This window comes from Octopus bimaculoides, chromosome 9 (genome assembly GCF_046866305.1).
Source record: "Octopus bimaculoides isolate indiv1 chromosome 9, ASM4686630v1, whole genome shotgun sequence".
Taxonomy (NCBI): domain Eukaryota; kingdom Metazoa; phylum Mollusca; class Cephalopoda; order Octopoda; family Octopodidae; genus Octopus; species Octopus bimaculoides.
In genome coordinates, this window is record NC_142936.1 from 33,765,644 (window position 1) to 33,792,143 (window position 26,500).

The 26,500-nt window shown below is 34.4% G+C and overlaps 1 protein-coding gene across 3 annotated transcripts in view; it reads left to right on the plus strand.

Annotated features, from left to right (window-relative positions):
* The window catches only part of LOC106883346 (uncharacterized), a 79,863-nt gene that overhangs the window by 39,775 nt on the left and 13,588 nt on the right, over positions 1-26,500 (plus strand). For all 3 annotated transcript variants that reach the window (XM_089357364.1, XM_052970570.2, XM_052970569.2), the window contains 3 exons: positions 5,219-5,341; positions 7,731-7,892; positions 18,073-18,198. In XM_089357364.1, coding sequence (XP_089213490.1) covers positions 5,281-5,341; positions 7,731-7,892; positions 18,073-18,198 — 349 coding nt within the window. In that variant the 5' untranslated portion in view covers positions 5,219-5,280. The remainder of the gene's footprint in view (positions 1-5,218; positions 5,342-7,730; positions 7,893-18,072; positions 18,199-26,500) is intronic.

The following is a 26,500-nucleotide window of genomic DNA, read 5'->3' on the forward strand; positions in this document are numbered from 1 at the left end:
TGGCTGATGCCAGTGCCACCTGACTGGCTCCCATGCTGGTGGCATGTAAAAAGCATCATTTGAGCATAGTTACTGCCAGTGCCATCTGACTGGTTTCCGTGCTGGTGGCATGTAAAAAGCACCCACTACACTCTTGGAGTTGTTGGTGTTAGGAAGGATATCTAGCTGTAGAAACCTTGCCAAATCAGAATGGAGCCTGGTGCAACCTCCTGGCTTTCCAGTCCTCAGTCAAACCGTCCAACCCATGCCAGCATGGAAAGCAGACATTAAATGATGGTGATGATGATCTTCTCATTGGCCTACAGAATAGACAGGGATCCCTCAGAGCAGAGCATCTTCTGGAAATTTTATAATATGGTTTTGTGTGCCTTACTATGGACCAAGTTATGTTATACTTAATTTTATCTTCCTCAAGTCACCACACAAAATCGGCCAAGATGTTGAAAGTCTCTTGTTAATTTTCTTGAAGCTGATGACAAGGTTACAATAACAATTCTTGAATGAATCAGTTATTGCCCCAATATAAATATACGGTCTTCCCCTTGTGTGTACGGTACATTTATATACAAGATTTGTACTCATACAGAGGTTCATCAGTGGGCATCTTGATTTTTCTCTGCATCAGCATTTATTATATTTAGTTGTATATATGTCAGTTCTGACTTCATTTTCTGTTGTTGTTACCATGTTAGCTATATTACTATTATTCCTACTATCACGATGTGGCCGTATCAGGCATTTTTCATTGCAGTTTACATCTCCTTTCTCAGTATTTTGATATATGCGTTAGCGGCCTTTTCTATTTGTCAAGCTACAAGTAGTTTGCTTGTCATAAGTTTTAGTTCCAGTAGGTGGGTTATTGAACTGTTGTTTCATTTTACAATTATTAATGCAGTGCATATGCAGCTCTGAATTAATAGAGTTAGTGCATAATACCTTCACTGTGCATCTATTAAAAATAACATGGTATCTATTTGATTTTGGGAAACATTTGTCTAAAGCAGCCAAAAATTCCCTAGGAGTCTTTGTTTAAACATGTGAACCATGGATTGGGTTGTACCAGAGGACATCATGATTCTTATATTTGTTGTTTGGCTTATTTGTTCTGGTGTGTTGTACAGGGTTGGGCCAATTTATTGTGTTATGAGCAATAATATGATTGTGTTATGTGTGTCTATGAGTTTTGGTTTGTAGTTTATTGCCTTGACCAATTCTTCTTGACCTGTATATTTGATCTGAGTTAGTTCATTTACTGTAAAGTTGTGTTAGTGTGCAATGTGTATTATTATTGGAGGAATTGGCAGAGTTATGTATACCTGTATCTTGTATGTGTTGAATTTTCTTTCAGTATCCAGTCCTAACTATAGCAGTATTGTAATATGGTGCATGTAATTCAAAAATTTCTTTATTAGCAGAAAACCTAGATATTCTTATTGAAATATTCTTAACTAATCCCAGTATTACTGAGGATGGATGGTTGGATGCTACATTTATGTATTTAATATTATCATTTGATTTATGAAAGGGTTCAAATAATCCAGTATCAATACAGCTTGTGTGTGTCATATGGGCCATTTATGATCATAATCCTGCAGAACCTGATTTTAGAATGACAACAGATTCAATCAAATGGAGTTAGACATGGCTTAGGCCAATTCTAACTGCAACATATTATTTCTTCAATTAAGGCGATTTCTACATAACATGGAAAATATATCTCATGAATATAAATATTAATTTCAAATTTTGGTACAAGGCCAACAATTTTAGGGGAGGTGTTAAATCAATTACACAAACCCCTGTGCTCAACTGGTACTTATTTTATCGATCCTGAAAAGACGAAAGGCAAAGTTGACCCTGGCAGCATTTGAACTCAGAAAGTAAAGTTGGGAAAAATGTCGCTAAGCATTTTGCTCAGTGTGAAAACAATTCTGCCAGCTCGCCACCTTCATGAATATTAATATAAATGCTGTCAGGGTTAACTTTGCATTACATCCTTTCAGGGTCGATAAAATAAGAACCAATCGATCACTGGGGTCAAATTAATTGACTTACTTTTTCCCATGAAAATGCTGGCTGTGTCTCAAAATTTGAAATCAATATTAATATAAATTCATTCATAATATTATACTATATTTTTCAATGTGAATTTTTTCAAAGTTTCCAAAATAATACAATAATATAATTTTTGAGACTTTGTCTGAAGTTGCACATGGTTTACATCAAAAAAGTATATTATTATAAAGTTGAGCATTGGGGGTCAATGTGATCGACTTACCCCTTACCCCAAAATTGCTGGCCTTGTGTCAAAATTTGAAACCAGTATCAATATTCATGAAGTGAGCTGGAAGAATCATTACAACACCAGAGAAAATGCTTAGCAGCATTTATTCTGACTTTATATTCTGAGTTCAAATACTGTCGGGAGTCAACTTTGCCTTTCATCCTTTTGAGGTTGATAAAATAAGTACCAGTTGAGTACTACAGTCAAAATAATTGACTTACTCCCTCCCTCAAACTTTCTAGCTTTGTGTCAAAATTTGAAACCAATATTGATATTCATGAAATGTAATTTCTATGTTGTGTAGAAATGATCATAATTGAAGAATTGAAAATAATACCATAAATTCCTGTCTTTGATTTAATGTATTCATATTCTGCAACCAGTCTATTTGAACTAGTTTTTGAGCTTGTATAGATAGTTTTCTCCTTTAAGGTAAACCATATCCAGATATACACTCAGTTTGTATTCACAGAAGTGCTTACCGATGATCCTGCTCATATTTTAAACCCATTTATTTTAAACCCATTTATATGTACGTCTGATGTGTGTGTATCTGATACACACACACACACACACACACACTGCATTTCAAATTATTAATGACATAACATTTTAAAATTTTATTTAAAAACTACTTGAAATTCAACAAAATTTCCACAGAATGGTGGCATCAGTTATATTTCCACGAACTTTCAGTATTCCAAATTATTAATGAGTTGTCTGATAATCATGTAATTATGGGCTGTAAATGTGACTTAAGTGCTTCAGAGAAATCTGTTATTACTTCTAAACTTGCAAAAGGTAAATCAACATTAGAAATATCTAAAATAATTGAAAGATATCACTAAGCTGTAAAAAAAACTTTGTTACAGCTCCTATGAAGATATGCAAGAGAGCTGACAAGGGTCAGTTGAAGGCTGTTTCTCAACATTCTCTGTCACAAATTAAGCATGAAACTATAAAGAACCCAGTTCTTACACGTGGAGAACTTTACAAGCACATTGGTGAAACAACTGTGTCCAGAACTACCTGATGTCATCTTCTGAAAAAGGTTGGTAAACCAGTGACATCAAATAAAAGTCATCCTTTATACAAAATACACGTGCAAAATCATCTGAAATGGGCAGAAGATAACACAAAGATCGACTTTTCAAAAGTTTCCTTTATGGACAAAATTCATGCTACCCTTGATGCACCTGATGGTTTGAGCAAGGGATGGGTTGTAAATGAATGAGATCATCATCAATACTTGAGACACTAACAAGGATGGGGAGGCATCATGATTTGGGCAGGTATTAATGGAGGTATTATGGTTGGTCCTTGGAAAGTATTGGAGAGTGTTAAAATAACTGCAGATGCTTACATAGCTTTTCTGGGGGAGCACCTTTAGCCTTGGTTAAAAAAAAGCAAAGGATCACCTCCAAGACAGCCATAATATTCATGAAAGACGATGTGCCCTCGCACTCAGCAAAGAAAACTATGTAGTTTCTGCAAAAATTAGGCTTCTGTGGACCTCGGAAGATGAAGTGGCTTGCCTGTTCACCTGACTTAAACCCAATAGAGAACTTGTGGAGTATTCTAAAGTGACAAGTTTATGAGAATGGATGTCAATTTAAGAGCAGGGATTAACTGTGGAAACCAGTAGTGGATGTATCACATGGTATAACATCAGAGGAGATCCAGAAATTAGCATGTTCCATGGACCAGCGCCTTTCCAACTTACTAACCAGCTCACCAATAATTTTTGAATGTTGTTTATTTGTTTATTTCTTCCATATTTATGACTATATGTATTCATTTCAGTATGTGCATCAAACAACTAAATTGTTAGTTTCTTGTTTGCATGAGTTTTAATTACACCTTGCTAATAATTTGAAACATTGAAAGTTTGCATAAATTTGGTAAATGGTTGTAGTTTCTGGGTTGTTTTATGGAACTTCATGTTTTTTACACCCCACATGCATACAACTGATGCCATTGTTCGGTGAAAATTTCTTTGGATTCCACATGTAGTTTTTAAATGAAATAAAAAGATGTTACATCATTAATAATTTGAAATGCAGTTATGTGTGTGTGTGTGCTTTGCAGATGAGAGGCTCTCTAATCCACACATTTACTTCTGTAAAGTAACAATCTGCTTGCTGTTACTCTTAACAATAAGCACTCCCATGCAAATGATACATACTTTACTCATCTTTAACCTTCCACATTCAGGAATTATCCACATTTAATCTAGACACTACATGCCAAACTGGCACCATGTTCCATGAATGGAGGCCTCAGAAATAATCTCCTGTTGGAAAATCTCATTTCTTTGAACCATTGCAAAAACAGTCACTGCATACATCAGGGAAATAGTTTTCTACCTCACTTTGCCTACTTTTGGATAACATGCTACTAAAACCTTAAAGTCGTTAACTTTTGGTGATCTCACATTCACAAGTTCAAATGAAACCATTGATGAAGTACTGCTTCTATATCTAGGATCTGCAGCACAAAAAAGCATCCTGGGTTGCTCCAAAAGAAAGCCATTTAACTGATTCATTCACTCAAAAAACTCACTCATTAACACACACCAATGTCTTACTCATAGATACACTGTCCTCTCAATTTTGCTTCTTCTAACACTGTTACAATAGATCCTGATTTACAAAGTTAGTTAGTTGGATACCATGTTTGCCTAATGCCATATGATATACCCAATTTACCCCCTCTTACCATCCATTCTGTGTTTTCTTTCCCCACTAACCACTACAATCATTCCTTTATCCCAAAACACCAACCTTTTGGAATCCTTTTCTCAATCTGTTTTTTTAACAATTATCAACTTGCGGTATCTTCAAATTGGACAACAATTGCATGACCCCTGGTTTACTTTAAAATGTTTTTAAGAAAATTTTTTAAATTTTTATATTTTTATATTTTCTTTTTCAGATCCTAGTATTACTGATTGGTCAGTCTTACCAATTGATGAAGATTCTGTAAATATAACTTGGATGACCGGCAATGGAACTTCTGAATATGAAAACTTTTACTTTCTTGAATATAGGAAAATGGGTTAGTAAATGTCATTAAATTCTTACTTTAAATAGAAAAAGACCTTCTAAGCCTCTTGACTCTCCTTTTGTAACATTTTGTATGCATGCAGACATTGCATTCACGGAGAAAGCCTCTGTTGATTTTTAACTTTTAAAGTGAGAGAGTATTATTATACTGAATTGTCATTAAATAGAAGTGGGATTAAGATTTATGACGTTCTCATATTTTTATTCTGCTTCATTTGTACTTATCATATCTGGATATTTCACTTTGTTAAAATGTAAAGATTATTTCTCATTAATTTAATTACTTTAATTACATTTTTAAATATGTTGAACAAATCTTTTTTAGTATATTAACCCTACCTCTAATTAACTAAAAGCTTCCAGTAAATCTCCTACTTGAGTCTCTGATTGCTATTCTCACTTTCAGACTTTTCTAATTACTTTCTCATATTGCATCCTATACAACACAGTTTTTGGCTTCCTATATTTACATGTTGTTTCAAGTGGTTTGACTGATGAGTTTAACACATTTGTTACCATATTTCTAATGGAATACACAGTATTTGTTTCAATTAGTTTTGAAGATGATAACAAATATTAAGATCATTTTAAAATGAGGAGTTTGTATATTAGAACCAAAAGTAGTTTCAAGCAGGTTAGTATCTAAAGGGTTAAAGCATTTTGTGTTCATCAGGAATTATATGAACATATATCTCTTTGAATGTATTAGCTACTAATTGGTGGTTGAAATATCTTGATGGGTATGGAAAGAGTTGATACCAAGAGAAATGAATCACAAGGTTGGAGAATGTTTTGGTGCTGTTGATATGGTACCACACTGCTAATTTGATGTAAAATCCATTTAGTAAAAATGTTTCAGTGCAGGGATATTTTGGTGCTGAAAAAATATTTTATTCAGCTAAATAACTAACTTCTACCAGGAAAAAAATACTGACGCAAATCAAGCTATGAATAACTCAATTTTAACAATTTCAGTATTATTTTACATTTAATCTTATTGTTTTTATCCCCCCCCCCACTCTCTCTAGGGGTAACATTTTATTCCCTCTCTCCTTCTCTCTTCATGTGTGGGTGTGTACTTTCTGTACCAAATTGTCCAACACCAAAAAGATCGTCAACAAAACAGGTTCAGCACCAAAATTCTTATTCCATATGGCTGCACTGAATCATCCCATTTTATGAATCACGATGTTCAGTGTCAGTGCAGGCAATTTTTTGTTGACAATCCCTGTTACAATCACTTACAGAAAGAATGTCAGTTATTTCTGGTCAGCCTGGGGCTATAATAGATGCACAAATTGTTGCACAAGACCACATAGTTGGGAGGCAAGCTTCTATCATTATTATATACCTGTGGTTGTTAATATAATGAAGATTTCAGCTGAAAGTACAAATTGCTTTTTAATACTGAAGTATTAAATTAGTCTGTGGTTTATTGGTTTCATATTTTTAGGCAATAAATATTAAAAATTAAAATTAATAACATGGCTTAGTGGTTAGAGTGTTGTGCTCACAATCACAAGATCATGGTTTCGATACCTAGACTGGGTGGTGCATTGTGTTCTTGAGCAAAACACTCATGTTGCTCTGCAATCACTTTGACACCTGATGCATAGTACACCGTGCTTCTGTTCAGACTATTCAGAAAACATCGATCTGAGCTAATATGCAACACAAACATTTGATCACTATAAACAAATCATTTGTGCAGGTTGCTTGGCAAAAGCTGAATACTCATATATCCTCTTCAATGGAGAGTCCATCATTTTAATGAAGTATGAATAAAATCATGAATTTTATTATCTCTTTGGTTTTAAATTATTCTACAAATAATGTCTTATCACTCACTCTTTTAACTTTATAAGCTACTTTATAACTATCATTTTTGTGTTAAATTTGAAATTATTTAGTATTTTATTCATGAACAGGTAGTGATGGATGGCGTTAAAACTGTCTGGGGAGAATATGAGTTGGTGATGTTTGGAATAATTATTTCTAGGATTGTTTTCACCTGTTGATCTTATTTTAAAGATGTATACAAAAATTCAAATTATCTACCAATTACTTTATCAGCAGTCTTGGACAATTTATTAATGTTGCAGCAATTACAATTTGCATTTTTCTACTGAGATTACTTGTATTTGTGATCTTTTCATTATTCTTACCCTAAATTTTCCCACTTGTCTTTATTTCTAACTAATCATAGTCTTACACATTTGTAATATGCAATTTTAGTAATCAGTGTGGTCAGGTTGTTTAAAAATCTCCAAAAATACAGAACTTTTTATGTATAACATTGTGCATTCACAAACACCCTAGGTTTTATTTTTCATTTTAAGTTTTGAAAGTAACTTTTAGCTGAATTATTATATGAATTTTAGGTGACAATTTCACAGAAAATTCTTTGGAGTTTACCATGCAACAATGGCAGGTTTTATCAAATTTAACATCTGGCCTTTGGTATGAATTCCGAGTTGTTATGGTACAGAATGGACTGGAATTTCCGAGTGACTGGAAAACATTAATTCTTCCTATTACATCAGGTAAGTATTATTATTAAAATTACATGGATCTTTGAATTACTTTCTCCATAATTTTCCTTATTTTGTTTGATAGAATACTATAAACAGGTACCAAGTAAAATACCTGTTCATTCGAATTATATAATAGATTCTGAATTTGTGGAGTACAGTTTCCCAGCAAAGTTACAGAAAGAGCACAGTGTGATGTGTTTTTCAAATGTAATACATTTTCAGTTTTTGAATGGTGATTCTGCTCAATTTATATGTGTTTGTAATTAAAATCACTAAGAGGTATAGTGGTTAAAAGTTCAAAAATCTCTATATTATGTTGCCATGCAAATAATTTCTCCAGTTTATCATAATAATTACTAATGTCAATATCATCATTGTTATATTAATAACTATTTTCTATGCCATATCATTGCATCCATTATACTAAATATCTAAGATTTTATTTAACTACTGTCTTACTCTTCATCTACTACATGTACTTCCACCTCCAGCTTACAGTACTTCTTTGCAAACATATCAATACACAGTAAATGTCAAAACAGATTGAGAAAATAAGCTTAAGATATTCTCAAGTCATTGCAGATCTTCTACATTTAAAATTAATCTTTCACTGTTGAGCAGCAACACATCGTACATGCCATTATGTCTTGTTCGTCATACAAAGAGAAAAATTTTAAAGGGGACCATGGTTCGTCAAAATTTCTTCCACTACCTTTCACTCTAGCCAATCTACAATCACTTACTTAATATTCAGTGATTATTAGATAATCTTAGGCGTGGAAGAGCTTAAATCCTACTTCTCTTAATTATCTTCAAGAGCAGGTACAATCTTATATTTTGGGCATACCTCTCCCTTTTTTTTTCAAGTTATTATATAATTTCATAATTCTAGATACCACACTTCTCTCCATTATAACCTTATAACAATGAGTATTGGTGAAATTGTTACTCTTGGAGCAACTGCATTTGGGTAATTGAGTTCTTAGAGGTTTCACCATTATCACAGGTTTTATTTGGCCAATGGATGGAGAAAGGGCATTAGTATGATCAAAACTTGAACAGATTTGCTTCTTGACCTCCTTTGCACAACACCAAATGAGTTTAGCAGCTGACTTCCCAGCCTCTTTTCACACAGGCCCCAAAGAAGCAACAACATAAAAATAGAATTGGCAACTGTTTTCAGCTTTCTGAAATCACAAGGAATCTTTTGGTGATGTTTATTTCTATAAGTTTGAAGACACAATGTTAATTACGTTTTTCTTCAGGTTTTATGCCATGATCCACCAGTAAATGAAACTGTTTTTCTCCTTGTCTCCGTATTCTTTCTGTTGAAGAGCGTAGCTCGAAACGTCAAAGACTTTCCGTATTCCCGAGCGTCATACTAATATATACTTTTGTTATTTACACCACCTGTCCTCGTCTGTTGTTATTATTTGTATATTCTCCCATATATATATATATATATATATATATATATATAGATATATATATATATATATATATATATATATATATATATATATATATATATATATATATATGTATATGGATCAAAACAGTTTGGTCCAAATTCCTTGGTACTTTAAGTTTCAAAGCGTAATGCTAATCCTCGGCCAAGAATTTATCCATACATGTGACTCCAAAAAAATGTCATGAATGCCCTTCTGTGTTAGATGGAGAAGATTAGGGCATATTTAGCCAATACATGGGGATCACTTATAAGCTTTAAGCTTATAATTATTGTTATTATTTACAGAATATATATATACAAACATATATGTGTGTGTGTGTGTGTGTGTGTGTGTGTGTATGTGTAGTCGTCAGTAGATCATATATCCAAAAAAGAAGTATACTCTAAAAATTCGAGCAGCAATTTATATACAGGAAGTTAGTTATATGGCTGGTCATAGAGTGGCCAATGGTTTCACATCCATAAAACACTTAACTTTATGGATGACTCATCAGACTCCAATGGCCACAGATATATATATATGTCTGTGCACACCTTTCAATACCATGTATGCCATAAGGTGTGAAAATCTAATAGAGGCCTCAAAAGACATTTTAAGATACACAAAGATCAGAACTTAACTGCAGCTCTTGGTGGTCCAAATCAGATATGCAATCTATGTGGGTATCTTTTCAAAACATTGCCTGGTTCAAAAAGTCACATCAGACGCCATGATGGTTCTAAGGTGAAGGTACAGGAGGTGATCAGATTCTGCATGAGGAGTAGACAACCACCATACATACGTGTGTGTGTGTGTGTGTGTGTGTGTGTGTTTAGATATATATATATATATATATATATATATATAGATATATAGGTAATTTTTTAAATTAAAGTTTAGATAGGAGGCTGTGGAATGTAGTATCCAAACCTTCTTTTGCATATGTCCCTAGTTGTGTGCTTTGAGAGCATGTTCAACACATATGGCTACCAGGCATCATCCACGGTACTGCACTTTAGCCACAGGATCTATGTAAGGAATTCCTCAGTGTACATTTAGTATATTTTAAATAGTTAGTAGGGAAGACAGAATGTACTGTAAACTTTATTTAGCACAATGATCGTTTTGGCTTACATGTGCACTGCTCCCTTGTGGATGGAGAACGATATAATGAAATCGAATGCATCCCACAGTGTAGAAGAAACCTCATCAGGTTACATAATGCATTACAGTATTATAATATGTACATTTCGCTACTGTGTGTGTGTGGCAGGATGGTGTTAGTATGATGTGTATGTTTACAGTAGTTCACAAATCTATTGATCAGGTAGGATGTTTGGTATGTATTCAGGGAGTGACATACACATGTATGTGTATATATAAATACACACACACACACACACACACACATATATATATACATATATATATACATACATATATATATATATATATATATATATATATATACACATACACACACACACATATGTATATATGCATATCTATATCATCATCATCCTCATCATTTAATGTCCATTTTCCATACTGGCATGGGTTGGATGGTTTGACTGAGGTCTGGAGAGCCAGCAGCTGCACTGGGCTCCAATCTGATCTGGCAATGTTTCTACAGCTGGATGCCCTTCTTAACACCAACCACTCCGAGAGTGTAGTGGGTGCTTTTTACATGCTACTGGCAAGGGAGCCAGTCATGCTGTACTGGCATCGACTACGTTCGGATAGTGCTTTTTACGTGCCACCGGCACGGGGACCAGTCAGGTGGTCCTGGCATCAACCACGTTCAGATGCTGCTTTTTATGTGCCACCAGCACAGGAGCCAGTCAGGAACCACTGGTCACAGCTACGATATTGACTCAACAGGTCTTCTCAAGCATATATCGCCTGATGCATCAGGGTTACTCTTAACTGGGCTGGACATGCATGGCTGCAATCTCACTTTAGTTGTTGGGTTTTCTCAATCACAGCATATCTCCAAAGGTCTCAGCCTCCTGTTATAGCCTCTATGAGGCCCAATGTTCGAAGGTCATGCTTCACCACCTCGTCCCATGTCTTCTTGGATCTACCTCTTCCACAGGTTCCTTCCACAGTTAGGGAGTGGCACTTCCTCACACAGCTGTCCTCATCCATACGTAGCACATGACCATTCCAGCGCAGTCATCTCTCTTGCACACCACATTTGATGCTTCTTATGCCCAACTTTTCTCTCAGGGTACTTACATTCTGTCTGACATTACACATCTAACAGATCATACTAGCTTCATTTCTTTCAAGACTACACATGTCCTCAGCAGTCATGGCCCATGTTTCACTGCTGTGCAGCATGACAGTTCACACACATGCATCCTGAGTGAGAAGCCCTTAGTTGCCAGCAGAAGTAGGAGCTCCCTGAACTTTACCCTGGCTATTTTTATGCTAGCTGTCTCAGAGCAACCACCCCCACTACAGACTTGGTCACCTAGGTAGCGGAAGCTATTAACTATTTCTAGTTTCTTCCCCTGGCATGTGATGGAATTTGCTTTCTGTACATCTTCAGTGTTTATTGCTCCTGTGCATCTACCACACACAAAAACTATCTTCCCAGTTAAACTTTCTTTGATATTGCTGCACCTTTTATGTGTCCATAGCTTACACTGGGTACATTGTATTAAGCTTCTATCGATGCCTTTTCAACAGATCGAGCAGGGCCATCTACCTGAAGGGGTTTGTGATTCGACAGCCTTCCTACTTACTAAGACTTGTCTTTACTCAGTTAACCCTAAGGCCCTTCGATTCTAGACCTTGCTTCTACACCTGAAACTTTGTCTCAGTGACTCAGCTATTACAGCAAGGTCATCAGCATAGAGAAGCTCCCAGGGGCAGCCTGTCTTGGATTCCTCTGTTATTGCCTGGAGGATTATAATGAACAAGAGGGGCTGAGGACTGGTCCTTGGTGAACCCCTACTTCTACTCGGAATTCTTCACTATACTCGTTGCTAATCCTCACCTTACTGACAGCATCCCTATACAGGGCTTGTACAACTCTTACTAACCACTTGTCTATCCCCAGTTTCCACATTGAGCACCAGATAAGGGATTGGAGGACCCTGTCAAAGGCTGTCTCCAGATCGACAAAAGCCAAGTACAGCGGTTTATCTTTGGCTAGATATTTCTCCTGAAGTTGCCTTACCAGAAATATAGCATCAGTGGTGCTTCTGCCTATCTAAACTAACTCTCTCCTTAATTAGTTAGACTATGACCCTCTCTGTAACTTTCATCACCTGATCCAATAATTTGATACCCCTGTAGTTATTTCTATTTAAAGCATCACCTTTATCCTTGTAGCAGTTGACTATGGTACTGCTACACCAGTCATTAGGTATGACTCCTTCATGAACTACCTGATTTACGATGCAGGTGATAAAACTATAACCCACACCACCTGATATTTCAAGCATCTGAGTAATGATTCCTGATGGGCCAGGTGCTTTCACTGTCTTCATAACCTTAATTGCTTTATCTACCAGGGTACTGTTGATTCGGGTAGCTAGTCCCTGAATTGGGTCAACCTTTGAGAGTCTCCTCCTCCCATTCATTCTCCACATTCAGCAGTCTTTCATAATGGCATCTCCAAGCCTCTTTCTTTGAAGAATCATTAAATACAAGGGCACCATCATCCATACAGATACATTTCTATCCTATGACATCATGGTTTTCTCTTACACACTGCCTTGCAATCCAAAATACTTCAGTTTTTTGGTCCTCACATTGTTCCTGAACATTGGCAAACTTCTTTTCTGCTACTCCGTTGGTTATGTATACCTGTCTCCTAGCTTCCCTTTTGGCTATCCGATACATTCTCTTGAAATCCCCACTTTTCCAGGCTTTCTAAGCCTATTTCTTTGCTCAAATGGCCCTGTCTACAGTATTGTTCCACCACCATGTTACCCTAGGTCTGGAAGGGAGTTTGCACCAACCACAGATTTGGTCTGTGGCACTCAGCAAATTGTCTCACAGGAATTCTCAGCTACCTTCTATGTCACAGGACTGTAGCTCCTCCTCCCTATCATCAAATTTCTTGGTAAGGATATCTCTAAACCTCTGACCATGTGAAGGGTTCTTAAGCTTCCAAGTCCTTTTCCAGATTGGCCTGCTTTTTGGCATTCCTCTGGCCTCGAGTCTGAAGTCACTAATAACTAGTCTATGCTGGGGGGTACATTTTTCACCAGAGAGGGTCTTTGTATTTAAGAGTAACCATGCATTTCACTGTCTGGGGAGAATTAAATCAATCTGGCTAGCAGAGTCACCTGATTGATTGGCTATCAGGTGGCTAGCTGGCTTCCTGAAGTTGGTATTGCAGATCAATAGGTTATTTGCATCGCAAAACTCCAGGAGCCTAGTTCCCTCTTCATTTCTGGTACCAACTCTGTGGCCCCCATGTACACCATGGAAGATACAGGTTGCTATCCAACATGCCCATTAAAATCTCCAGCCACAAAGATGAGATCATTGTCCCTCGTCTTTGAGGTCACCTGCAGAAGAATATCAGAAAAGTGATCCTTCTGTTCCTTTGGTAAGCCTGCTTCTGGGGCATAGGCAGAAATAATTGTAGCTATACCATTCTGCAAGTCTACTCTATCACACACCCTCACTACCTCTATGGTCTTATCCACCTATTTCTCTGCATGAAGTATGCCCACATCCCCTATTCCATTACTATTACCTTCCCAGAAGATTTTATACCTATGTGCTTTGCCTGTGAGGACTCTGGCTTAAGGTCCTCTCTACCTTACCTTTTGTATGCAACATACATCAGCACGTCTCCATTCAAGCATCTCTACAATCTCGCTAGACCTACCTTTCAATGTGCTTACATTTACAGTGCCAACTCTGAAAACTGGAATATGTATATATATATATATATATTTATATATATATATATATATATATATATATATATATATATATATATTTATTTATTTATTTATATATATATTTATAATAATAATAATAATAATAATAATAATAATAATAATAAGGATTATTACAAAGTAGCATTAGCATTGCCTTTAACTGTTTTATATATATATATATATATATATATATATATATATATATATATATATATATATATATATATACACACAGCTTCAAATAGAACTACACATGTTTCTATTACATTGATTAGTAACTGTTGCAATTGCAAACTATAATACCGGTGCAGTTTTTTCACTGTCTGCATTCTAATATTCTTTGATTTAACTGTGTAAAGTTTTTTGTTGATTATCTTTGTGTTCTATGATGTGGATTTGTACATTAATTTAGATGCTAACTATCTTCAATTCAAGTTTTGATTGGATAATCACTTTTTTATTCCTTATAGACAGTTATTTCATAACATTTCATTGTTAATAACTCATTATATTGAGCAAAGGTAAATTTTCTAAAATGCAAGCATCTTAAAGCTTGTTCCTGTCTAGAATTTATTATATTACACTTAGATGTAAAAATTTGGTAAAATTCTTCTATACATAGGTCACATAATTTTCAATTGATAGTATAGTCTTTGTTTCTGTCTTTAATGGACCAGATTAATTTACTAAGACTTGTTTGGAATTTTTTATTTTTATCTCTAAATGAATATAAGTGCAAGTCTCTTTAACTTTACATCTATATATTACATTTTTAGTTTTACATTTACTATTCACACAACAGAAGTCCCATTTAGAACAATTGCAAAGATAATTTCATATATTTCTCTCAGATTTAATTTGATCATTAATGGTAAAATCAAATTCATTTCTACCAAGTTCTTTATTACTATTTACTTAATCATATAATGTTATATTTGTTCTATTTCTAACTGAATTTTTATTCAATTCTATATTATTAGTTATATTAAATTGGGTTGTTTCCCTTTCCATGACTTTTAAACCATTTAAAAATTCAAACAAAAGGAAGGGTTATTAGAAAGTTGATAACTGTGTTTAAAATTCTCATATTTTTAAAAGAAATAAAGATAAGATAATCTCAAATAAAAACATAAATACTTTGAATATAAAAACAACTAAAAAATTAAAAGATAAAATAAACGCTAACCTAAATATAGACCAAAATGGAAGAATATTTAATCCTTCAAAAAACTGGTATAAACATCAAGATTATGATAATAATTATAACTCAAAAAATACTTTGTGATTAATTATTCTATTTGGTAAGCATGTAAATTATAATTTTTCTAAATTGTTCAATACAACAATAGAAAAATATTTTCCTATAAACAGAAAACCCGTATGGCTTATTCTAATAGTAGAAACATTGCACAAATAATAGCAACACATAACGTAAGAGTAATATTTAAATTTCAAAAAAGCTATTATAATCAGAGTAGCAAAGTAAATATTCAGAATAATAATGTCAAATGGAATAAAATAACTCAAATAGAAGAAGACGCTAAGAATTTAAAAGTCACTGAAATGGAAAAAACCCACTTTAATACAATTAATGATTTTGAATCGAATAAAAATTCAGATGGAAGTAGCACAAATATAACATTATATGATAGAGTAAATAATAACAAAAACTTGGTAGAAATGAATTAATATTAAATCTGAGAGAAATATAAAAAATTATATTTGCCATTGTTCTAAATGTGATTCCTGCTATGTGAATAATAAATGTAAAACTAAAAATGTAATATATAGTTGTAAAGTTACATCTGAGAGAAATGAATACTTTTACATCAGTGTGACTGCACTAATTTTCAAAAAGAAACTAGCTAATCATTTAAATTAATTTAGAGATAAAAGTAAAGAATATTCCAAACAAGTCTTAGTAAATTAATCTGGTCTATTAAAGACAGAAACAAAGTCTATTAAAGACAAAAACAAAGACAATACTATCAACGGGAAATTAATTAGTACTGCAAAACCATAAGTGTAATATAATACATTCTAGACAGGAACAAGCTTTAAGATGCTTGCATTTTAGAAAATTTACCTTTACTCAATATAAATGAGTTATTAACAATGAAATGTTTTGAAATAACTGGCTATAAGGAATAAAAAAGCACTTATCCAATCAAAACTTGAATTGAAGATAGTTAGCATCTAAATTAACTCCACATCATAGAACACAAAGAAAATCAACAAAAAACTTTAAACAGTTAAATCAAAGGATATTAAAGTAAAGATCCTGAAGAAACTGTACAAGCATTATAGCTTGTGATTGCAACAGTAACAAATCAATGTAATAGAAACATGTGTAAGTCTGTTTGAAGCTGTATATACATAAAGGAATTAAAGGTAATGCTAATGCTACTTTGTAATAATCCTTATTATTATTATTATTATTATTATTATTATTATTATTATTATTATTATTATTATTATTATTATTATTATTAAATACTCCAGGAAACCTGTATGGTTAAGGTAATATATTTAGAATTATTCAGTGGAATGTATCTCTAGATCCCTATCTTATGAGAATTATTATTGGATTTATATACTAACCGTTGAATAACTAACAGTGAACACACTGGTAAACATTTGGAGAAATCCATTACTAATTACCAATATATATCATTATCATCATCATCGTCATTTAACGTCTGCTTTCCAAGCTGGCATGGGTTGGATGGTTTGACTGAGGGCTGGCAAGCCAGAAGGCTGCACCAGGCTCCAATCTGATCTGGCAATGTTTCTACAGCTGGATGCCCTTCCTAATGCCAACCACTCTCAGAGTGTAGTGGGTGCTTTTTAATAAGCCACCAGCATGAGGGCCAGTCAGGTGGTACTGGCATCGGCTACGCTTGAATGTTGCTTTTTACATGCCACTGGCACAGGAGTCAGTCAGGCAACACTGGCAATGACCACGCTTGAATGGTACATTTTATGTGCCACCTGCATGGCAGCCAGTCAGGTGGTACTGGCATCGACAAAATTCGACTGGTGCTTTTTACATACAAATATGCAGAATATTCTCAACTCTCATGGGATATGTTAGTAGCATTGGTTATTTGATTTATATTCAATCACCTGTCATCTATCACTATGTGATGACCACGATCAATGTTTTCATTTGTGGTGATAGTTGCAGGACATCCATATGTTGGGTTATCTTTAACCCAGCATATTCTCTCTTCCCCTCTTAAATTCAACTGCCCACTTTTGCAGTTGTTAAAGCTGAAGTGTCATCCTCTAATGTCAGCATGAATGCCCTTGGGGGCTAAATCCTTTTCCTGCAGGTATTTGATAACACCACGATGTCAAATTTTGTTGACTATTGAAGAGAAGTTACTACTAGTTACTTTTGAAGTTTTCTTTGAATGGTCAGATATCAGTTTACCTAGAAAGAAAGAAAGAATGCAGTTATTAATTAGAGGAGTTGAAAATAATGCATGCAAGATTTTACAGCTGTATCATGACTCCTTCATAGTCAGCCTATGAGCTTTTCAGCCCAGCCTCATAAATTAGATAAGTCAAGATACCTGAAACATTGATGTCTTTGTCTTCTTAATGTCTTTTTGCAGAATCTGTTCGACTTTAGAAATTATATTCACATTCAGATCTTTAGAAGCCTTGTAATTTAGAGAATTAAATAATATCCTGTAACTGATGGATTATTTTGCATGTTTCATGTAAAAACTTTCAAGAACACTGAATCATTAATTCTATTATAAAAGCAAAAGAGATTTTAGTTGCTAAAGACTATTTTATTTGTTTGTATCTATTTCAAAGGTGAACTGGATTTGGATTTTCTTCAAACTACTTGGTTCTTGGTGATGATGATTGCTATTTTTGTGCTTCTTCTAGTTCTCATCCTTGTTTGTATCATCAAGTGTGATAAAGGCAGCAAATACTATGGTAAGTTTTTAAAATTTTTTTTTGTTTTTGTAATATTTATGAAATTATTTCTTTACCTATAAACATTGAACATCACATTTCAGTGACATAAAAACATAGATAATTTATAACACCACAAACGAAGCCAGCATTTATTTATCCCAAACATTAATGCTATTGATATTACACTTATACCTGGGGATAAGATTATAAGATTATAAAGACAAAATTCAGTATCTCTGAGTATTTTTTATACAATGTAAAAGAAACCTGATCCTGGTGGCACTTGAATTTAAGATATAAATAGATGTAACTAAATACTGCTAAGCATGTTGTTGAGTGCTCTACTAATTCTGGTATTCATTACTCTGTAATTATATCAACATAGATAGTATTAGAATCAGTTGGACATTGGATAAAATAACATATAGTATTTACAGTTCTATATTTAAGAGATGAGGAATTATTTACATTATTTACATTTAACGGATATTTGTCCTCATCTTGTTTGTTGTTAACACAACGTTTCGGCTGATATACCCTCCAGCCTTCGTCAGGTGTCTTGGGGAAATTTCGAACCTGGGTTCTCATTCCTAACGATGTTACTATTATTATTATTACTATTATTAATCAGGTCGCTGCCGTGAATCGAACTCGGAACCTTGGGGTTAGTAGCCCGCGCTCTTAACCACTACGCCATATGCCCGTGGGCAATTATTGGGTGAATTTTAAGGCTTATAAATCTATTATTTTTCTATCCTTCCTCAATACCGGTTCCCATATACTATTCATATCTGCACTCGGTCTGCTTAGGAGGTTGTTGTGTCCTAGCATATGTGCTGCTTCTTTTAGTTTTCGTATTTTCCAGTGTTGCTCCCTGTCTATTATTTTAACTTCATCCCACAGGGGGAGGTGGTTTTCATTTTTCCATACATGATCAGCTATACCCGATTTATCAATATCTCCTCGTGTCACAGCTTTGCGATGTTCTTCTACCCTTATTTTGAGGGGGCGACATGTTTCGCCTTTGTATAACCTACCACAGCTGCATGGGATGGAGTACACGCAGTTTTTGGTCATATTCTCTTCTGTTGGTGGTTTTACCCGAAGGAGATATTTGCGAAGTGTTGTATTGCTCTTGAATACTGCCCTGATGTCATATGGGCCGCATATCTTTTGTATCTTTTCGGAGAGGCCTTTCACATAGGGTAGACAGACTGTAGACAGTTTATTGGTTTCATCCTCTCTTTTCTTCATAATTGGAGTAGATAGTATGTTCTTGGGGTAGTTGTTTCTTAATAGATTGTTACTGAGCTTGATCATTTCCTCGTGGTGGGTATCACGATCGCTACTTATATTCTTTGCTCTGTGTTTTAGGCACTGAGCAATTCCTCTCTTTTACACTGTATGGATGGTGGGAATTGAAGGTAAGGTATCGTCCAGTGAAGGTTGGCTTGCGATATACGGATGTCCTGAATCCATACTCGGTGCGTGTTATTAATACATCCAGGAATGCCAGCTGATTGTTCTGTTCCTAAGAGCGCAGGCTACTAACCCCAAGGTTCTGAGTTCGATTCACGGCAGCGACCTGATTAATAATAGTAATAATAATAATAGTAACATCGTTAGGAATGAGAACCCAGGTTCGAAATTTCCCCAAGACACCTGATGAAGGCTGGAGGGTATATCAGCCGAAATGTTGTGTTAACAACAAACAAGATGAGGACAAATATCCGTCAAATGTAAATAATGTAAATAATGTAAATATAGTATTTAGTTACAGACTTTTATATTCTGAGTTCAGGTACTGTCATTTGTTAGGTGTGTGATAGATTGTTGGGGAATACTGCTGTAAAGCATTCTTTTCTTGTGATGTGGTTCCATTGTATGGAAGAAAGTTGTCAGGGTGTATAATTGGAAGTGGCAGTAAGTAGATCATTAATAGAAAGAAGAAGCATCATTGAGATATCTGAGTTGATATAGATGTCTGTTCTTAAAATGATAATTGGAAAGATGGTCAATGCATAACATTCCATTGTGACCCAGAAAGAAGTTTTCATTATCCAACAGTTTGTCCATAGAAAACCATGTTTTGCCAGATGTTTCTTGTGCTACTTTGGAAACTTCTAATGTCAAAGGTAAGAACATTTTTAATGAAATTCTGAAGGATCAAAAATATGTTTTGTAAAAGAAAATATCTCCGGTAGATATTGTACTTAATACGAATAAAGTTATTTAAGGTTATAAGGAAAGGATTATTACACTGCACGCGTAAGCAGAAACAGGTTATTGTAATCACTCGTCTTTGTTTATTTGTCTGTGTGTTTGCAAAATTACTGGAAAACAGCTGAACAGATTTTCACCACATTTGGCAGAAATACACATTGGGTGAGTGGCTCGAAATGATGAAGAACATTTGGTTTGATTATCTTTAAGAAAAAAATAAATTGAAGAAAAGAATCGAACTTACAGATTTTCCGATAAGAAAGTGGTCTTATTATTTTGTTCACTTTCTTTTTCTTATGAATCGACCCTCATCTGCATGTGTATAGATCATGGTGTACCTATGTGTGTAGACATGTGTGTGTACATATATACTAACATAAATACATACACAGATATGCAACTCTGTGTGTGTGTGTACAATGATGGATTCGAGGGTTTCATTTATTTATGACTTGATTTCTTAATTTCACTGGAGTATAAATACCTGTAATGGTGATACTTAAAAAAAACAAATTTTGAAAAATTGAACTTGAAAATTTCCCAATAAGTAAGTGGTCATGTTATTTTGTTCACTTTCTTTTTCATATGAATCAACCCTCGTCTGTGTGTGTATAGATCATGGTATACCTATGCATGTACATGCGTGTATGTACATACATAAATACATACATAGATATGCGATTGTGTGTGTGTATGTGCATGCGCATGTGTGTGTGTGTACACTGATTCGAGGGTTTCATTTATTTACAAGTTGATTTCTTAATTTCATCAGAGTATAAGTACCTATAATGGTGATACTTAAAAAAAAAAATTTATTCAGTTCAATTAAAAAACATGGGTAAGCACGTATTGTAAGTCATACTATAGTTTGCAAAAAAACTTTTTTGCACACATTATATAATTTATATGCACAATTTATATGCTCCTCCAATGCCTTTTTTTAAAATTTACAATACACTTGTTTCTATTATATTAGTAATGTTGATATTAGAAGGAAAGGAGAGTTAATTTTCTTTAAGGTTGTGCTACAGAGTTGTATGTTTTCATATCTTGGGCAAAATTCAAAGCAAGAAAAGTGGAAGAGCCAATACTTTTGGGATGAATTATTTTGGTACCTAACATTACAAGGTGGAAAGAAATTTCTTGTAAAATGAAGAGTAAAAGAAGTCAGTGAACACAGTAGCAGCTTCCTCAGGATTTTTACTTACAGACCTGTATTGGTTAAAGAGTGGTAAATGAGCAAATGTCACAAAGTTTTACAAGATTCTTTGGCAATGGATTACCATTAGCTGATGGTTCACTAATTATCTGTCACAATACTGTGTGTTTTTCTCTCTGTATGAGTTATATTTTATAATGGCCACAGCTCACAGGCTGAATACAGTTAATAACAGAAGATGATTGGCTTATAATAATGTAAGGTGGATTTTTTTTTTACTATTTGCAAAGTAGCAACACAAACACTGCTTATTAGACAAAATCTATTATTTTCATTGTTTTTAAGCTATGGAGGATATTTATTTATTGAAATGTCTTGGAGAGATTGCAGGATGAAGTATATATATCTTGCTGTAATAGTTTGAGACAATTGATATGTTGGGTAATATTAAACTATTCTTGGAAACTATTGTTTAAAGTGGTTCACCAATATTTCTTTGTATGACAATTTGGTACTTGACAAATTTTGGAGTTAATACAGTTTATTAAAATACACAGATCTAAGTTATTTTTTAAGTTGAATTATTTTTGGAATTTAGTTTATTTCAGTAGTTCAATTTAGTAACATAGAGTTCCAGTTATCAGTTCAATTTCAGTCATCATTGACTAAATTTTTGAAGGTTTTATAAGTAGTCTGATATTTAGAATGTTTAGAAACATCTTTGTGACCAATTCTAAGCCATCATATTTTCTTTTTCATATGCTCATGTACTAATTGGAAAAAATCTACAAACTTATACCTCTATAAGAGTTGAATGCATTTATTGTCAACCTTCTAATGAATTTTGGCAGGTAGATAAATATGATTTACCACTATGTTACGTTAAAAATTTTAGATTATAAAATAACACATTATTAGATAGAATTGGATCACCATCAGGATTGTACCTAAACAATGAAAAGTCTGTTGCAATAAAATACATTTCAGAAATCAAATCACTGCTTCATTCAGCAGATGCATTTATGCCTCTTGGATTACATTGTGGGACATCAGTAGATGCACCAGCCCTTTCATGAATATTTGAAAGCATCTGTTCCATTGCTAAGACTTCCGGATAAAGTACATAGGCATGTTCTGTGGCATTTTCCCCCAAATTTCTTTTTACAGACAACTAACCTTTACATTTGTTTTCAATGCAATACCAAGACTATTTTCTTTTCCAACCTACACAATAGAAAAAAAATCATTTAATGAAATGTCATTTTACCCTTTTTCTGATAAAGTCCACTTCCTTGGGCTAACTTGTTTAATTTTAATTGTAATGAGTTGCAGTAAAGTAGTAAGCCAAAATATATGCAATTTAAGAAGAAAACAATACTGTTCTTGTGCTGCCAAATATGATTAATAAAATAATTTTTAAATATAGAATAAAAGAGATTTTTGAACTACTAACAATTTAAGTCACAAAAATTTCTTCAATGATTGTTAAGATGCAAACAGTATTGTCAATGAAATAAAGTTTAGAAAGAGTCAGAATAATGCATATTAATTAAGTTTTACCATATGTGTTGACATATATATATAGAGAGAGATATAGATATAGAGTGACCATTGGTTTTACAACTATAAAGTGCATAGCATTACAGTCTACTTGTCAGACTCATATGGCCAAAAGCATTGACAACATAGCTGCCAGAAGTTATGCACCTTTGGCTGTTTGAGTTTGACAAGTTATCTATATTGCTAAGCATTTTATAGATGTGAAACCAATGGTCACTCTATGACCGGCCATAACATTTAACTCACTAAAAAAAGTATATTACTGTTCTAATGTTTGAGAGAGTGCTTCTTTTTCAGATATATGAACTACTGATGATTTATATTCTTTTATTCTTTTACTTGGTTCAGTCATTTGACTGTGGCCATGGTGGAGCACTGCCTTGATGGGTTTTAGTTGAAGAAATCAACCCCAGGACTTATTTTCTAAGCCTAGTACTTATTCTATTAGTCCATTTTGCCAAACTGCTAAGTTATGGGGACAAAAACACACCAACATCGGTTGTCAAGTGATGGTGGGGGGACAGACACAGACACAAATACACACACATAGATATACATGTTTTATATATATATATATATATATATATATATATATATATATATATATATATATATCAGGTCATCCCATAAGTTCTGTCCGATTTTACCTTTTTTAAAATTGAATGAAATTTAATAGTATTTTAGAATGTCTAATGGAATTAAAAATTATTTTTATGCATTTGTGTACATTTAAACTAATTAAATATTATTTAACAGAATAATAGAATTAAAATTTCTTTGATTAAAACCCTTTCTAACATAGTCGTATCCAAAGAGCATTTAAGGTACATAATGCTTTATGAATACAAAAAAGGAAACAGGAAACTCTGCAGCCGAAGTGACTCGAAACATACACTCAGTGTATGGGAAAGAATGCTTGAATGAAAGAACTTGCAGGAGATGGTTTTCAAAATTCAGAAGTGGAGATTTCAGCCTTGAAGATGAAGATCGAACAGGATATCCAGTTGAGTTTGATGATAAGCTCCTTGAGGTATTACTTGAAGAAAATCCTGCATTATCAGTTGAAGAATTGGCAATAAAGCTTAATTCAAACCATACAATTGTTCATTGTCATCTTCAACAACTTGGAAATGTTCCTAAACTTGGAAAATGGGTGCCTCATGAATTGTCTCAAAGCAACTGCAAATCCTGAGTTGACATCTGCTCTTCTCTCCATTCTCGCAAACTCATTTCACCATTTTTGGATAGACTTGTGTCTGGTGATGAAAAATGGATCATCTATCGAAATGTTAAACATCATAAACTGTGGCTTGGGAAAAAGGAAAAGGCTCAACCACAACCGAGAAAGGAACTTCATGGGAAAAAGGTTCTTCTCTCTATCTGGTGGGATTGCAAAGGAGTAATTCACTTTGAATTGTTACCACCTAATGCAACAATCAATGCTCAAGTCTACTATCAGCAATTAGAGCATTTGAACCAAGCTTTGAAGGAAAAAAGACCCGCTTTAGTGAATCAAAAAGGAATGATGTTTCATCAGGACAATGTGCGACCCCACACTACAAAGATCACATGGTTAAGAAAAAATTCCTCATCCACCTTATTCTCCCGACCTTGCTCCTTCAGACTACCATTTGTTTCGTAGTTTACAGAATCATTTGGGGGACATAACTTTTGCAAGCCAGGAGGATGTCGAAACTGACATTTCAGAGTTCTTCGCTTTGAAACCAAGAGTTTTACATTGATGGGATTAAAAAGCTTGTAAATAGATGAAAGGAAGTCATATATAATCAGGGTAAGTACATTGATGATTAAATTTCAATTAAATATAACATTTGATCACTTGTTTTCTTTATTCAAAATTTTCGGACAGAACTTATGGGATGACCTGATATATATATATATATATATATATATATACACACACATATAATGAGTTTCTTTCAGTTACCATCTACCAAATCCACTCAGAAGGTTTTAGTTAGCCTGAAGCTATAGTAGAAGACAATTGTCCAAGGTGCTACACAGTAGGACTGAACCAGAAACCATGCGGTTGGAAAGCAAGCTTCTTAACATACAGTCACACCTGCGCCTAGCAAGCATCTTACCACACGGACGTTTGTTTAACAGACACAATTTAAGGGTATCTTTCAGTTACATGCTCAATATTAAAAAAATCTTAGGGAGCACCCTTAAGCTGTGAGCAGAGGCACGATGCTCATGTAGGATATACAATGACGGTACTGCCCAGTGGAGGTAGGGTGGGTGGGCGATGCAAAGCCAAGGGTGTCATGTATGAGGGCAAGGTGGTAGCTGCCACCGGCAGCCAGAAGAACAGCTTAAGCAAAAGCAACACATTTGCTGACAACAACAACAGTGACAATGATGCACATCAAGCAGCAGAGACAACAATAACAACATTTACGAAGGCAGCAGCAACATCAACTTCCCCACCGAAAATAGCCAGAACAACAAAATCAAAACTGGAGTTAATTATAGAAACATCAGAGGTGGTTGCACATCCAATACACAGACACAAAAATATGTTGGTTCAACCACGTTCCTTTTTGAAGCAACATCTGAACAACCACAGGTCCTCTTTTAGGATACTGGAAAAGTGCATCCCTGGTCAGCCACGTTTGGCACTTAAAAGTGGAAGAAAATCCATACAAAATTAAATGGAAGCTCCTTGAACAGTCGGGGACTTGAGCAAACAATGTAACCTTTGCTTGGCAGAGAGGGCAAGAATCCTAAAAAAAACTCACTTAATTCGAGGACCTTTTTAAAATCCAGGAAAGAAGTATTCAGTTAATGCTCTTTATGTAAAATATTTCCTATAACAAACCTGGAATTCCCCATTCATTGAATAGGCCAATCACAGCTCCTTTGAATATCACCACTGCTGGAGCCAGTGTAAGAGGGATAACCCCATCCCACCTGCACCATGGACATTTAATTTTTGTATACTTTTTGTTTACAAGCCAACTGACCAGTGCATATTTCGTCCTCTAGTTGTAAAGAGGTTATGCACTTTCAGCCATTTGAGTCTGACAAGTTGCTATACTGCTAAGTACTTTATAGGTGTGAAGCCAATAGTCACTTTATGACCAGCCATAAATTTTAACCTCCTAAAAATATATAACATATATATGTATATATTCTATTATATGCATGTGTGTATATATATGTATATATATACGTGCGGGTAACACGTAAAAGCACCCACTACACTCTCTGAGTGGTTGGCGTTAGGAAGGGCATCCAGCTGTAGAAACTGCCAAATTAGATTGGAGCCTGGTGTTGCCATCCGGTTTCACCAGTCCTCAGTCAAATCGTCCAACCCATGCTAGAATGGAAAGCGGACGTTAAACGATGATGATG